General features: G+C 28.1%; 1 protein-coding gene and 1 non-coding gene across 2 annotated transcripts; one reads left to right on the top strand and one right to left on the bottom strand.

Annotated features, from left to right (window-relative positions):
- Nucleotides 1-12121: 12121 nt before the first annotated feature.
- Nucleotides 12122-13200, bottom strand: LOC112726802 (BON1-associated protein 2). The gene has a single exon (XM_025776324.3). The coding sequence runs from the start codon at nucleotides 13011-13013 to the stop codon at nucleotides 12438-12440; it is 576 nt and encodes a 191-aa protein (XP_025632109.1). The 5' UTR covers nucleotides 13014-13200; the 3' UTR covers nucleotides 12122-12437.
- A 2853-nt stretch (nucleotides 13201-16053) lies between these two features.
- Nucleotides 16054-16124, top strand: TRNAG-GCC (transfer RNA glycine (anticodon GCC)). The gene has a single exon. It is a non-coding gene; the product is annotated as a tRNA-Gly (tRNA).
- Nucleotides 16125-17832: the final 1708 nt, after the last annotated feature.

Here is a 17832-nt window from a genome sequence, read left to right as displayed (position 1 = left end):
TCAAATTGGGGAAGGAAAAGGGGAAGGAAAAGGAAAAAGGGAACTAGGGATGGGTTGAAAAAGGGGAAGTGGAAGGGGAGCGCGAAAGGGAAAAAGGAAGGGGAAGGGTTGGAGAAGGGGAAAGGGAAAGGATAACTAGAAAAGGGTTGGGGAAGAGGAGGTGTTTTTCTTTTTTCTTTTTGATAATAAATACAAAACAACGTCGTTTCAGTCTTTTCTAATGGGAAGGATGGACGAAAATTATTTTAGGGATTACTATGAGTCCTAAAGAACAATTTCAGAGACGAATTTGAGTAATTATTAATTTCAGGGATCATTTTGAGGTTCAAGTGCAAGTTTACGGACTACTTTGAGATTTAACTCGATCCTAACTGATTCTGTTTTAGATTGAATTATGATATGATTTATAAATTTGAAAGATTCAAGTTTAAAATAGTAAGATATGATTCAAATTTAAATTGAGATTCAATAATAAATCTCATACTATATATATATGCCAAGAGTAGAAAAAAGAGAGGAGAATAACACACAAGTATTCTATTCCTTTATCTCTATATATATAAACGTATGTGAGCCTAATTCTTAGAGAAGAATTTTATGGAGTGCAAAGAGTTGCAAGAGGTTTCTCAATTTAGATAAGATGTCCATTGGTCAAGGAGTTGATAGCAAAGGTTGGTTTCAGTGTGGATACGTATAGCGCTTTCGTACAATCGAAGGAGAAAGTGATTTTTACTAGCGTACACACAGGTATTTAGATCTGATCTATATATTGTTTTTCGAATAAAATTTTTAAGTATAAAATGGATTTTTAGATTTTTTTTCTTCTATTGTGTGTTATGAACACATAGTAATCCTTCAGAACTAATAGATTAAAGAAGACTTTTGCACATAGAATGAATAGATAGGGTGACAAAAAATTTTCTTATCAAATACTCTTTGAAGGCGCAAAAAATTTTGATGGAGTTTTGTTTTTAAAGATTGAGAAAGAGATGATAGTGGTGCACTTGCAAATAAGATTGATCCATTTTTTCAAAAATTTTATCATGTTTTATTTGATTGGAAGAAAAAAAATTAAAAAATAAAATAAAAAAATTAAATAAATTTTTATTTTATTTTTTATATGTTTGAATGAAAAAAAACATAATTAATATTGCGAAATAATAATTTTATTTTTTTATATTTTAAAATATATTAAAAAGGAGAGAACAATATTAGAATATGATAATGAATATATTTTCTTTTTATTTTTCATCCAAAGTTAATTAGAAGAAAAAAATTTAATAAAAAATGACCATTTTTTTCTCAATTTATTTTCATTCTATTTTTGTTTTTCATTTTTTTCTCAATCAAACAAAACCAAATTTGAGTACTCGAATAAGAAATTCCATTCGATTCGATCATAAGTTTTGGTCATATCTGATTTAATTTTTATATATTCTTTTGCACTCATTTTTTTCTCGTAGAATAAAAATATCGTTATACGAAATTAATGATAAATGTGCGATGTCAAATGTCCAAATCCATTCTTATAAATTTGTTCATTATTATTGGAAAAAAAAAAAGTAAACTATTAAAATAGTACTTGAAAATTTACTGATGCTAATGAAAAATAAATTTTTGAAAAATAAAAAATACCACAAAAAAACTGAATATTAAATATATATTCTAAAAATAATTTTAGAGATTATATTTTGATGTAATATTTTTCAAGTATTATTAGAAAAATAAGATCTTTTTATTTTTAAAATTTAATAATTTTATGTCAAATAATTTTTTAATTGTGAATGACCAAGTTTTAAAAAATAAAAAATCTAACAATCAAATTTCGTTTCAAATTTTTTGTACACTTTATAAATATTTATTTAAATATTATTAAATACAAAATGTTTTTATTATTTATAAAAATATAATATTTATTAATTATTTTTATCATATTTTTAAATTATTTAATAAATATTTTATTAATAATATTTTTTACATTTTTTTTGTCAACCTTTAAATCTTTTGAATATCAAATTAACAGTTAATAAAAAAAACTCTCATGTGAGACTAATTTTTTTAGTTATGAAAATTCAGTATTATGTCCGATTATAGAGAAATAATATATTTTTTTATGGACGTAGAGATATATTTTTTTTTAAATTAAAATTTACAAATCAGAGACTCAAATTTGTAAAAGCTACAAAATTTAAGGTTTAATTTGTGATTAAAAATAATCAGAACCTCAAATTTATAGATGAAAATGTTTTTTTTTTTCATGTAAAGTAAATTGGGCTCCAATTTGTAGCTTAAAAATTTTTTTTTATGCTAAAACGCAAATCTAATCCTTAAATTTACAAATTAAAAAAAAATTTCTAAATTTAAATCTCAAATTTATAATATCTATACACAAAAATATACAAAATTTTTACATTATTAAAAATACCATTTCAACTATAACACAAAAAAAAGAGTAAACACCCAATTCGATCTTTGTCCATTTTTACAAAGGACAAAGCGATTTTTGTCCAAAAAAAGGATATTTCGACTCTCAACCTTTTTATTTTGGGACAATACGGTTCTTCTGTTAAAAAATTTATTAAATAATAATAAAAATTAGTTTTGTGGGGTTTTATTTGTATTTTATGGGGTTTTAAACCTCCACAAACTATTAATAACTTTGTTTTTGAAAAATTTCTTTATCAATGGTGGTTAAGTGAAGAAAAATCATTGAAAAAATGATGCAACAAAAAAAATAATTATAGTACAATACTTTTTAAAGGAAAAAAATAACATCGAATAAAAAATGAAAGAAGAGAATTTTAATGTTGATAATATTGGTATTGGTGATGATGACGGTAGAGGAGATAATGATGATGATAAAGTATGGTTACACAATAAAAATAATAGAGGTAGGAGTGATAATAATGAAGATGAAAAAGATAATGGTAGTAACTGATTATATTGTTGAAAAGATTTTTGTGGAGATTTAAAACCCTCATAAAATAATACAAATAAAATCCCACAAAACTAATTTTTATTATTATTTAATAAATTTTTTAACAAAAAAATCATATTATTCCAAAATAAAAAAATTGAAGATCGAAGTATTTTTTTTAAATAAAAATTACTTTATCCCTCGTAAAAATAGACAATAAACGAATTATATCTTTACTCTAAAAAAAATAAAAGGTGGCCATGTGAAGGTGTAGGGGGAAGAACTCTTGGAACTTGGACTCCATTCCTATTTTAGGCAAACAGAACTTTTTTTTTTGGGAAAAATAAATAGACAATATCATCAGTAAGGTGATAAAGTTATACTATCCTTCCCTACAAGTTCGAGGAAGCAACGAGGAAAATACATATTAACAAAAAGAAAAAAAAATAATTCAAAATGGTATGTGCTTCAAAATTTAATTTTCTATAGAACATAGTGCAATTTATATAATATTAAAAAACAAATGAATATATATATAAGAGATATATTTGATTTAAAAGATAAGCATTAATGACTTTAACATGACGTGGAACACTACCCTTTGCTTCTTGTTATCATCAAATTAATATGTTACGTACCTTGTGGGAAATTAAACTCAAAATAATTAATTGGTGGCAAAATATGGAATATAGTTCTACTCATCATAGTAGTCATGGTGAAAATTAACCATATACGTTTCAAGTACGAAAAAATTTGAAGGGAATAATTTACCCGGTTGTACACGCTGCAACATGAAATCAGATGAAATAAATTGCAATCCACTGCGTAAATTTCGTGGCATTTTCATAAAAGGTTCTTTAAAAAAAAAATTCGGGTGATAAAAAAAAAAGGTTGTGAGAAACAAATATAATAATAATGTGTATGATCTAAGCAATTACCTTGGTAAATATTTAAGGAAGGAAAATACACAGTAATAGCAACTTCGCAAGGAATTGCACTGTGATAGTTTCATAAACCAATCAGAATATTAGCATTACCTTTTTATTTTGTTCTCATTTCCTTTTTATTTATGGGGAGTTGGTTGTAAATTTTGATTTTGGGACTAGTCTTTTTTATTTGATAAATAATTAAATAGTATTACAGTTGTTAACAATTTTAAATAATAAGAGTAACAACTTTATTATTAGATTTTTTTTTGGACTTACTTTATTACTACATATTTAAATGTGTAAACTCCCCACATTTCTCCAATAAGACTCTAATGAGACTGATTTTATGATGGGTTTGGATTGTCTTTAAAAAGTGTTTTTGTTTTCTTTATATTTTTTAAGAATATTTTTTAGAGTTAAGTATGATTTTGGTCTCTAACGTAGAGGTCGAAAATCGGAATCATTTCTAATTTTTTTTTGTTACAAAATGATCTTCAAAATTCCAGTTTAATTTAAAATCGTCCTTTTTACCAATTTTATTTTTTTATTACAAAATTACTCCTCAATACAAAAATTATAAAATAAAATAAATATAAAATAAATAAATAAAAAAAGAAAGAAAGGGATACAAAAGCAGGGGGTGGGGAGAGAGAGGGGGCGTGAGAAAGGGGGGAAGAGGGAGAGGATGGGGGAGAGAGAAGGGGGACCGCACCACCGCACTGCCACTCAGCCGCGTTGTCGCCTGCCGCACCGCATCCCACCACCAGTTTCTTCTTCTTCTTCTTCGCCGCCCTGCCGCCTGCCACACCGCACCGCACCACCAGCTTCTTCTTCTTCTTCGCCGCCCAGCCGTTCTGCCGCACCGCACCACCACCAGCTTCTTCTTCTTCTTCTTATGTGAATTGGATTTTTTGTGAAATTTTATATTTTTTTATGAAATTTGTTGTGGAATATTGTTGTTGCTGAAATTTTGAATTTGGAATATTATTGTTGCTGAATTTGTTGATTATTGTTTGAATTTTCTGATGATGATGATGATGAGGCCATGATGATAATGGTGGTGGTGGTGGTGGGTTCTTGTTCAGTTTGGGCTTCTGGTTGATTTTGGAAAAAACTCTAATGAAGATGATGATGACTATGATGATACTGGTGGTGGTGGTGGTAGTTCTGGTTGGGCGTAGGCTTCTGTTCTGGTGGTGGTGGTGGTGGTTGATTTTGGGGTAAAGGGAGAAGGGTATTTTCGTTCGAGGGACGACTTTTAAACAAACTGAAACTTTGGGGACCATTTCGTAGCAAAAAAAAGGGGTAATGCTAGGTAGACAAAAAAAAGTCAGAATTTGTCTTATTTAGCATTAATTAATTATCGCAACAATTAATGAATGCTAAATAAAGCAAGTTATGGCTGTTTTTGGCTGATTTTCTTTGGTTACCAAACATTTCCGAAAAAAAGTTGGAGACGATTCCGATTTTCGACCTTTACATTGGGGACCAAAATCGAACTTAACTCTATTTTTTATTAAAAAATAATTTTATTTTAAAATAGAAAATGTAAAAGTACTCCTTTAATTTATTTTAGTATACAATTTATTAATTTTTTCTTAAAATTTTATTTTGTTTATAAAAAGTAACACATTACTTGCTTAAAATAATTTTTTAAGCTTTAATAAAAATATTTTTTAAAACCTTTTTTTTTTGTAAAAATAGGGAGACTCAAACCCACAACCTCTAGGTGAGTATAGAAAGACTATGTCATTTAAACTATAGCTCGTTTGGCAAATATTTTTTAAAACTTATATCCAAACATTTTTGTAATGATATAAAAATGCTATTTTTAATTTTTTATTAAATAATAATCCAAACTAACACTCCTCCATTATTAAACAAATAAATTACATATTTACTATTTTACATCAAAATACAAATATTTATTTTTCTACATCTTATTTCCCAAATTTGTTGAGAAAAATAAAAAAAATTATTCCAATTTAACTGGTCGTACTTATGAAATTGGAACAGCAAAACACAGCATAACTTTCAATTTATTGACCTTTCTTTCTTTTAATATAAATGTGATAAAAAATACCTCAATTAACTTAAAAATAAAAAATATCAATATGCTGAATTGTATTTTGTTGTTCTAATTTTACTAATACTACCTGTAAAATTGTAATAATTCTTTTTTCTCTATTTTGCCGTTAGTAATTGTAAATTGTATGGCTGTGAAATTGAAAAATAATATATAAAATAGTAAATATTTTTAGTTTGATGTATAATGATAAATATATAACCGATAAACACATCCTACATTTTAAATTGGGTTTTTACTTTCATTTTCACATAAATGTTAAAGAGTACTCTATACAAATTAAAGTTATATAGAAAAAATATATAAAAAAAATTTTATAATTATTTTTTACTATATTATTATTGTTCAAAATATGGGTCATAATTTTCTCAAATATTATTTTATCCCATAATAAAAAAGATATATAAACTTAAATTTTTAACATATAATTCACCAAATGTTAATTGACAATTTTTACATCAAGAGTGGTCAATTAAGTAATTAACTGATTCGGAAATAGGAAGGAAGAAGGGTTTGTCACAAGTCACAAGTGTGCTTAGTGGACTCAGTCATTTGAACAATATCATGAATCATAAATGTGTTAGTTTGGCACTTTGGCTTATAATGGAAATAAAGCAAAGCCTAGGCTGTATTTGTTTGGTATTTTCATTTTCATTTTTATTTTTATTTTCAGTAATTTTTATATTTTAGATTTTATTTAAAAAATAGTAAAATAATAAAATTTTATTTTAAATCTTTATCTCTTATTTTTTTTATAAAATTTTGAAAATAAAAAATACTAGAAATAAAAAAAAAAAGTGCCAACCAAAGCAATCTTTAGAGTTGCGGAAAGAAAAAAAAAGCATTAGGTCCCGGGCTGAGGTTCACCATAAATTTGGACGGATCATAAACATCATTGTCTACCACATTAGTCTAATCAAATATTCAAATTTTATAATACACGAATAATTATAATGATATAATAAAAAATTATTATAAAATGACAATTGTATTGTATTGATAAATTAGTAATTTATATATATTATTAAGCAAAATTTTAAATTTGTTTCGAAAATCATTTCTGCTTATAATGTGTTTCAAAAATATTTTATACCCACAAAATTCAGTCAGTCATCATAATTTGTGTATAAATACATTAATTATTTAACTTATTTTCAGTATCTTTTTTAAACATATCTTTATACAAATAAACCTATTTTTCATATATACATTATATTTGTTTATTAATTGTTACTTTACATCCCTTCCACTAGTCAAACAATTTAATTCTCTTATATGAAGTTTTGTAGTTTGAAATACTTTTGAAAAACCAATTTAAAATTGTCCTCTATATTAATTGACATTGTCAATTTGTCATGAACTCTAAGCAATATTAAATTAAAACAATATAGATTTTGTACTTTTTTGAGTTTCTTGAACAAGATGGTGACTTTTTGACTAGATAGATAAGAGTAAAGACAAGGATCACAGTCATCGATTTTATCACCGCCGCACCGAATGCGCCGCATTTACACTTACCAGTTGCCCCTTCACCATTTTCCTGCTGCGCACACTGCCGCCACAGTCCCTTTTTTTTATGATTCAGCGGTTCAGCCTTCACTACAATTTAATACCAATTCAAAATCCCCGCATATTCTTTTTTTTTACACAACTATTTTACAGAAAAAAATAATTGAGAATTAATATTCAATTTAACTCTAAAATTATAAAATAAAATTTAATTTAACTTTTAAAATTATAATAGACTTAAATTAAATTTTAAAATTTATAATCGTAATTTATATTAAATTTTAAGTTAATTTTCGTTACTGATGTATTAATTTAGTAAATTAACTTGTTGCGATTTGAATTTTTTATCTAAATTTTATGTGTTTAAAATTTATTAGAATTCTTGAAAAGCCAATTAAATTTATAGAAGATTTAGTAGGTATTAGCTAAATGAAATTTAAAAAAGAAGTCCAAAACTCCAAATCAACAAAAAAATCAGTTCAAAATTAACGTGAGTTACTGTTATAAATTTTAGAAGTTGAATTGAATTAATTATAATTTTAAAAATTAATTTAAATTAATTTTAAATTTTAAAAATTAAATTGAGTATTATTTTAAAAAATTACCTATTTAAATATATAATTTTTTTTAAAGATAAATGTTATTTTATTAATATAAAATAAAAGTATTTCTATAAGAAAGTACAAAATAATTGGATATTTTCATTTATTACCAACTGTGACTGAAAGAGTAAGAGTTTAAAGAAGAGTAAAGTAAGAGTAAAGAAAACTAGCAGCATCTATAAGGTATGGCTCACGAGTTCACGCACTAAATTGCTGGCTTCTTTCACTATTTCTGGTGCCGGGCTTATTACCTTCTCAAAAACACACCGATTCCTCGCTTTCCAAGTGCTCCAACACAGCGCCACTATGAGGAGGGTCTTTTGTCTACCGTTGAATTGAGTCACTGCTCAGGATAAGACTCGTTGTCACCAATTGAAAAAAGTCTCTTCTCTCATCCATAGGTCAGGGGTTATTAAGTTTAGACTCCATATTATTGAAGACATGGAACATTGGAACAAAGCATGAGAAATTGATTCAGCTTTCAACATGCATCTTGGATAAGTGGCAGGAGTAGATGCCATATCAACTTAATTAATCTCATATTTCTTATTTTAAAGGTTAGTGTTCTTTATTTTAAAGTTAATATTATGAATAAAAACAATATAAAATTTATTTTAATATGTTTATATTACAGTAATTATAGCTCAAATAACATAATCTTTTCATACTCACCTAAGAGGTTACGGGTTCAAGTTTTTCTATCTTCGATATAAAAAAATTATAATAATTATATTATTTTAAAAAAGAAAAAGTCTAGAGGCCAGCAACTTTATTAAATTCTGGCCAGCATGTAACCAGCAAAGAAAAGTGAGTTATTGGATAAAATCTCACACCATTAAAATCATCATTGATGACTATTTGATGATTACAAATCACAAAAGTTGCTCGCCCCTAATATTTCTCTTTAAAAAAATATTATTCAAATTAAAATAATACTTTTTATTATTTAACAACGTTATTTATCAAATTGTGCTAAATTTTTTTTATCAAAATATAAAATAAAATGACTTCAATGTTAATAATATTTCATAACTATCGAAAATATTATAAATATAAATATAAACATACTAAAATTTACCACATAAAATATAATATATTCTCTTTAATAATCATGCATCTCAATGAAGAAAATCATGTAAATAATATTCCCACCATAAATTACATTAACATCAATATAATTTTAGTTAAAATTAATTTTTGAAAATTGATACAGATATATATTTGCAAAAGTTAACCCAAACACTAACAAAATTCTGTAAAATCCAATCAAAGAAGAGTTTCGTGAAACGGGTAGAACTGAAACACGTATGTATTGGAAATTGTTTTACATCCACCAGAATATTATATCTAATCAAATGCCTAAATTCCTAAAATTAGGTCACCATACATATCATTCCAACAAATATCACATTCTGACGCAACAAACCATCTAGTAATGGAAATTCTTAATTCATCAAATCCAAATTAAAAGCGGAAAATAGAGGAAGTAAATTGCTTTCACGCTTGAAATACCATTACATAATTACAGTACATTAACATTACATTATTATATATAAATTCCATAAGATAATTGATATAGATAATTGAAACATTAATTAGTAGGATCCTATATTCCTATTCTCAACGGCATATCCACATCAAAATAATATATATTAATCTTTTTTGTTTATTTCAATTGATTGAGTCATTTAAACTCGATTTGACAAAAAATTTATCTCGTTCAAAAATATAAATATCTCATTTTATATTTAATAAAATAAAAGATTATATGCTTGTGATTTGATTCAAAAATCCATCTATAACTTTTAAATTAAAAAAAAAATTATCTTTTATTATATATGTTTACTAAAATTATTTTAAATATTAAAAATAATTTTATCAAACATCATTTTATAACTTATAAAAAATTATTTCATTTTAACTCACAGGAATTACCTATTCGAGGAGGTCCGTGGAAGGATATTTGTCAGATACAGTTCAAGAATCAGGAAGTGAAGCAGAAGATGATTACTGGGTTGTCCATGAAGGTGGGTGACGGGAGACGAACTCGGTTTTGGGAGGATGTCTGGATTCATGGAGGTTCTTTGAAAGATCGTTTTCCAAGGCTCTTCTCTGTTTCAAACAAAATAGGATCGGTGATAGGGGATTGTGGGTTTTGGGATGGGTTAGTGTGGATATGGAATTTCCAGTGGAGGAGAGAATTATTCCAATGGGAGTTGGATCTAGTGAACCAATTTCACCACACTTTGAGGCTGGTGAAAATTGAGTTTGGAAGAGAGGATAGAGTTGTCTGGAAATATGATAAACAAGGAATTTTCTCTACTAACTCATTTGTGCAGGTGTTGCAGGTGGAAACGGTCCCGGAGGATATATCAAGCTACAGCTTTACTAGGACTATTTGGAAAGGCCTTGTCCCACCTAGAGTGGAGTTGTTTGTATGGTTTGTCCTAATTGGCAAGGTCCACACGAAGGAGAGACTGAGTCGGTTTGGGGTCATTCACCAAGAAGATAATTTATGTGTTTTATGTAACAATAGTGTTGAATGTGGCCACCACTTGTTTCTTGGTTGCAGCTTTTTTTGGCAGGTGTGGTGTGCTTGGTTATCATATGTTGGTGTGCAATGGACTTGCCCGGGTGCGATAAAGGAGCATTTCCAAAGTTGGACTGAGATCTCAAATAGAAAAGAGGAGTGCAAGAGATGGATGGTATGCTTTTGTGCGATCATTTGGAACATATGGTTGGAACGAAACAATAGGATATTTCAAAATAAAGGAAAAGGAGTTGAGGAGATTATCAACATGTCCTTTCTGAACTACAAGGAGTGGTTAGGTGCAGACCCTTTCTGTTGTTGATGGCAATGTCGGAGATGACAAAAAGGGTTATCTAAGTTTATTCTACTTATTTGCTTTTAGTTTGGTTACTATGTTGTTATCATCTATGCTCCACTTGTTGTGTTGAGCTTCTCTTTAAAAAAAAACAATACGAAATTTAAATTCATGACGAATAAATTCTTGATAGCAAAAATGTGGCTAATTTTTTTATATAAAAAAATATTGATATTTTTATTAGGAATTAGATTATTTGATATAATTATAAATGGATGGATTATGTAGATGAGAGGTCAACACAAAAAGGATATGTTACAACTTATAATACCGTAACAACATCTTAATCAATACAGGAGTGTGTTGAAAAGGTCAGTATACAAATAAAATATTATCTTCACTTTCAGGTTAAAAATAATTTCTGCAGGAGAGTGATCCAAAATAAAAATAAAAAATATTTTAAAAATCTTTGCCAAACTAGTGATACAGAAACTCATGGTGTGTTTGGATTTGGTTGGAGAAGAGAGAAATTCGTTTGAGTTCCTTGAACGCTTCATCTTCATGTGCAACATTTTTATGCTGTAAACGCAGAAGTGATTTCTGTCTTCAACCCAGGTTTACCAAAAACTAAAAATTCTAGCTTTTCCGTTCACCTTTTACATTGGATTGAACTTTATGTTCTATGTACCAATTATGTCCTTCATTATTCATATGTTTATTATTTTTTTATAATACTTTTTTTTAATATTCTCTTGTATATATTATTATTTTTTATAAAACTTCTGTTTTTTTATATGAGTTCTTTTACTATTATTGTTATTTCTTTTTTATATGGAATAATTTTTTTATTTTGTATTATGATTCTATTAATCCTATTAGAATACTAAAAAATATTAAGAATATTAAAAAAAAATTTAAATTTATTTAAATATTTAAAATAAAATTATAAAATAACATAAAATAGTTATTTAAATTCATGTCTTTTTTTAATAATTTTTTATCTAAAAATAATTTTGAATAATATAATCCAAACAATATTTAGTTTACTATAATCCATTTTGAATTAGAATTACCAAACATAAACCAGGTTAATACTAACTCACTTTTGATTAAAATCAATTCTACAAAATCAATTTTATACAAACCTCCCTTTACAAACCGTAATCCAAACCCACACTCAACTATCCCACTCTTACAAAAGAAATAGAACTTTTTCAACGAAGATAGTTTTGATTCACAAGACTCGAACGATGTAAGTTGAGAAATTAAAATTCTACTGAAAACAATAACACCACACATTATGTTAACATATTCAAACTTAAAGACAAATTGGAAACTAGCTCATATATAGTGAGTTCCTACTTCCAATGCAACCTTCACTCTAAGAATTAGTTATTCAAATTTTGCAAAACACATTTTAACGCTGGGAAGTTGCATTTTCTAGATCTCATAAACTTAGGTGATCTTCCAATCTAATCTAGAGGAGTTAACCACAGATTCAAACATAAAATAAAATAAAAGCTTCTAGTAATGATTAATGAACATACTGAATAATTTTGCCAGCTGTAATCAGATGTTGTTTCTCCACCAAACAGGAATGCCAGTAACAACCGCATTATCAGAAGCAGACGAAGAAGAACAACCCTCACTCTTTACACCAACCACCTCTTGGAACCCATGAAAACCGTCACAGCCACCACCAACCACCTTCGCAAGCGGCGGAGCAGCGGCCAAATCCCTAACGGAGAAATTAATAACGCCATTCTTCAAGCCATCCCAATCCCTTAACCGGTAACACAAGAACTGAAGGCAGTGATCGGGTACAACGGTTCCCAGGAAATCAGATAGTGCCACCCTGGCAACCCCAACGTCCCTAACGGATCCCGTGGGGGACGTCTTGCACTTCACCTCAAACGCGATGCTACGCGCGTGTGCCGCAACTTCCACAACAAACTTCTCGTTCCACGAGACGAAGCCGTTGGAGTTGCTGCCGTTTCCCTTACACGACGTCGTGTGGGCGGTTAGGGATTCGGCGCGTACCACCACGAACACGTTCTTGGTGGCGGTTTTTCCGTTCACGCGGAGGTTCTCGGCGGAAAGCACCGTCAGCTCGAGGGTTCTTGGTTTCGTTTTGATGGAATCCATAGTATTTTGAGAGCTCTTCTTTTTCTTTTTTCGGAATGAAGGAAGGGACTTGTAAATTGTGAACTCTTTGGCACGTGGGTTTGAAGTAAGAAAAAGTGTACCGGGATAGCAAAAAATTGAGTAATCATTATTAAATAAAATTTTATATCGTTAAAAATATTATTAATTATTACAAATCATAAAAGTTAGACCCTAGCATTCCAATTGAAGTAATAGTTGATACTTGATAGTGAAGTATTTTCAAAGCGTGATTCGATTCAAAATCTAAATTAAATCGGTTTATGTTTTAATTAATGTCATGTATAAGTGGAATTTGGATTTTCTAAAGTTTAAATTTTACTTTAGAAAATAAAGTGTGATCTTTTATTATTAATTTTATAGGTGGAACAAAAAATAAATATGAAAGAAAAAATATTCAAGGATAGAAGATCAGATTTTACTCTTTAAAATAAAATTCAAATTTTAAAAAATTCAAATCCATACAAGTATACTTAAAAGAGTGAAAATTCATGTGTCAGTTAATTTTATCTGAAATTTATAATTAAAAATAATTAAATAATTTGATTAAATTTTTATCTAATAATTTTTAATTATAAAAATTTGATTTTTTTTTGTGACGGTATACAAAATGGATTACACTTGAACTTTTACTATTTAAAATATAATATCTTTAAAATATTGTTTTCGTTGAACTAAATTAAAAATTAATTCTTATAATTTGATTCAATTATGTAAAATAAAAATTTAATAAAAGATGAAGATTAATATATAATTATTTTTATGTGATATTAATAGCTGAAAATTATTATAATCTAAACAAATATTAAATTATCTAAACATAAATATTTTTTTTCGCTCATGATATTTTATCTAAAAGATGACACACATGAAGATTGAGATGTGTCTCGTTTTTTGGATAAAGGGTGAGGAGAGAAAAGAGTATCTAGTAATTTTTAAATATTAATTTTACATAAAAATAATTGTATGTAAATTTTCACTTTAATAAAAATGTATTTGATTTGAATGGATAATTTTGTCTTTTGTATTCATTTATTTGTAATACAACCTACCATTGTTACGAGAGTTAAACCTCAAAGTAATCCATGAGATTCACAAAATGTACCGATTTAGTCTCTGACTTTTCAATTACACTATTTATGTCTTCGAGATTGAAAAAAATGCATCTATTTAGTCCCTTTCCGTTTTTCTGTTTAGACTGCTTCCCGGCGGCAATAATGTGGCAATAGATTGCCATGCTAGAGTGTCAATTGAAAGTGTTTAACCCAATGTGATCCCTAAGCCCTTTTTAACCCTAATCGCTGCATGGGTACAAAAATCATTTGATTCGACCTTGTTTCTCTTTTGGTTCATCACCAATCTTCGGTTACCTACCAAAAACAAACTTCAATTTTTAAGTCCTCATGAATTCTGAGCTATCTAGGTATTCTTACTTCCATGAAAGAGCTAAGGTAATCTTTTTTCTTCTTTTTTGTTGTTTCAATCCCAAATTCTTCAATGGCACAAGTTGTTGAGGAAAGAGAGAACAGCAGAACTCGCATGAGTAATTTTCCAAGAGATATGCTAAAAAGGTTTATGTCAGTGAACCATCTTCACCATCATGAGCTACAACAACAACAACATCGCCATGGTGATGGAGATGCAAAACAAGAGATTGAGCTGAGCCTTGGTCTTTCAATGAACGGTCGTTTTAGTGTGGACCCAACAGCAAAGAAGATCAAGAGAACAACATCAATACTCGAATTCTCATTCTCAAAGTCCCCTCATCAGAGATGGAGATAATAACAACGGTAATAATAATAATAATTAAGATATTGGGGTTACTCTAATAAGATGCCAATGCCTTGCACAACAAATCTGATAAGAACATGTTCCCTTCCAACAGAGACAGAGGAGGAGTGGAGAAAGAGGAAGGAGTTGCAGACGCTGAGGAGGTTGGAAACAAGAAGAAAGCGCTCTGAAAATCAGCAGAGGAACATGAAGGTCATGAGAGAAAAGAGTAACGGTTCTTCTTCTTCTTTCTCTAAAGATATTGCTACTTTTGTTGATGGAAACAATAGCAATTTGGTGGAGGCTGCTTTGAATGAATTTAGTAGTTTGGAAAGAATGACATTGTTGAGTACTAGCGTGGTAATCCATTGCCACACATCACTGTCGCCAGGAAGCAGTTTTGACGAAAAAACGGAAAAGGATCAAATAGGTGCATTTTTTCCAATTTCGAGGATATAAATAATGCAATTAGAAAGTCAGGAATCAAATCAGTACATTTCGTGAATCTCAGGGACTACTTTAAGATTTAACTCTTGCTACGACGACCATTAATTATAAGACGGTTGCTATCAATTATTAATCAAAGAGAAAACAGGTTAGAGTTCACCTTTAATAGGTCAGACTTATAATAAATAATTTTAAAACTTAATTTGATTTAAAATTTGTTAGGAAGTTTGATAATTTAAAAAAAATACAAAATAAATAAATACAATTAAATAAAATTAAAGATATAAGATCAAGTCCTTGTTATTATATTTTTAGTACAATAAAATTATATATTTATAGGTCTAAAATAGTGGGAATGGATCTTTTTAATTGTTAAAAAAAATTGAAATATAAAATATAATTTTTAATTTTTTATTATTCTCTCTTTTATATTTATTTTTGGTTCTACTTATAAAATTAATGGTGAGAGATCATATTTTACTTTTTCAATTATTAAAAAAGTTGAGAGGATCCATTTTCTAAAATAGCCTATCAAAGTATTTTTTTTGTGGGCCAAACACAAACTTCTCCCAAATTATTTTTAAACCGTTCTCTTTTATACTAATATATCTAAAGAATGAAAATATATTTTTAAAATTTTGAACGCATTAAATCATTTCGATTCTAATTAAATCATCTAAAAAAAGCTGCATCTGCACTCCTAAATTCACAAGAGATTGTGTGTGTATATGTTTGTGGGATAAGAGAAGTGGTAAGAAAGTTGTTCTTATTGAAATTAAAAACTGATCAACTAAATTTCATCAAAGCACCAGTGGTCTAGTGGTAGAATAGTACCCTGCCACGGTACAGACCCGGGTTCGATTCCCGGCTGGTGCAAAGTTTGTTCGGAGCGGTGATGTAATCCAAACTTTGTGTTGGATAGGGTCCTTCACGTTCTGATCCAATTGGATGAACTCAAGTGCCGTCTGAGCTCTTCTTTTTGTACTATTTTGAAAAGGTGTGAAAATATTTTGATCATCTAAGACTTTTATCTTCATTCTCCATAGACATGTTGTTTAAAAAAATGATAAACTGAAAAAGTCTTATTTCGGACCAATTGTTCTTTTAAAGTGCAAATAATTCTCTAAATTTTACTGACCTAAATGAATATTTTCTCTAAATATTTTATTACATGATGAATTTCTCGGAATAATACAAGTTCGCTTGCAATATATTTGGTTGTAACTACCTCTAACTTACTAATTCTTCAAGAATCAAGAGTATTATATTTATATCAATTCTGCTACGTTATCAACAATATTTTTGTCAACTTCTTCCAACTCTTATTTATAATGGTATTTAATAGAAGTGTCTTTGTAGATGTGTCTAATAAAAATATTTTTTTAGATTGTGTTAGGGGTCGGCAACTTTTGTGATTTGTAGCCATCAATGATGATTTTAATGGTGTAAGATTGAGGTGAGATTTTATCCAATGGCTCACTTTTCTTTGCGGGTTACATGCTGGTCAGAATTTGAAAAAATTACTGACCTCCTAGGTTTTTTCTTTTTTTTATGGCTATATTTAATAAAAGTGTCTTTACTCTTTATAAATATATTTTTTAAATGTATCCCTTTATATATGTGTTTAAAATATAATAATTAACTATTGTTAATAATAAATTAATAGATAATATGTTGGTACCCTATACTTTTCCTATTTATATATATATATAAGTAGTTATCCACATTGGAGAGACAAATCTACCAACAAGTACCTGCGTGCGTTTTTTCATGTACCAAATAATTTCGTTGTGATTACCATGAATCGTGAATTAAATAAATATTTTTCCTCTTTGGAAACTCAAAGGTGAATTTTGATAAATTAACATTTTTCACATTGGAATTCAAATGCACTATATACATGTACTAGTATTTGGCATGAGATTAATGAGTCAAAGACCTAACGCATAACATATTTGAACAACGAGACATAGCTAGATAATTAAAGTTTTGAAAATTATTCTCATCTCATGGGATATATTTTAAAACAATTTAATTTATATACTTTTTTTCTACAAGAACAATCTCAAACTAGGGATGACAATAGTTTATTATGGGACAGAGACTCCTCTCTCATCCCTATTCCTATCTTATTTTTGTCACAGATTCTTGTTTACTTTTTTTTTAATTGCGATGGAGACAAAGATATTAAATTTTTAAAAATTAATACAGTTATAAAAGATGGTTATAATAACGAGCAATGCTAGGGGGCCAGCAACATTTGTGATTAGTAGCCATCAATGATGATTTGATGGTGTGAGATTGGCGTGAGATTTCATCCAATGGCTCACCTTTCTCTGCTGGTTACATGCTGGCCAAAATACAATAAAATTGCTGGCCCCCTAGACTTTTCCTATAATAACATCTAAAATAATATAATTCAATCAAATATATCAAATTAAATATAATTCAAATACAAATTTAACATAAACAACATACATACCAAAAATTTTAACATATAAATTAAAATAAAATAAAATAAAATAATTTCCAACAAACTAATATAATAATTCTTGGTTTAAGATTTAAATTTATTACATAACAT

Source organism: Arachis hypogaea, chromosome 12, assembly GCF_003086295.3.
Source record: "Arachis hypogaea cultivar Tifrunner chromosome 12, arahy.Tifrunner.gnm2.J5K5, whole genome shotgun sequence".
Classification (NCBI taxonomy): Eukaryota; Viridiplantae; Streptophyta; class Magnoliopsida; order Fabales; family Fabaceae; genus Arachis; species Arachis hypogaea.
Note: the sequence above shows the minus strand (reverse complement) of the source record. Positions and strands in the feature narration are given on the sequence as shown.

What these genes read in the sequence shown, in the direction of transcription:
- LOC112726802 (XM_025776324.3), bottom strand. Translation starts at nt 13,013, where the DNA reads ATGGATTCCATCAAAACGAAACCAAGAACCCTCGAGCTGACGGTGCTT.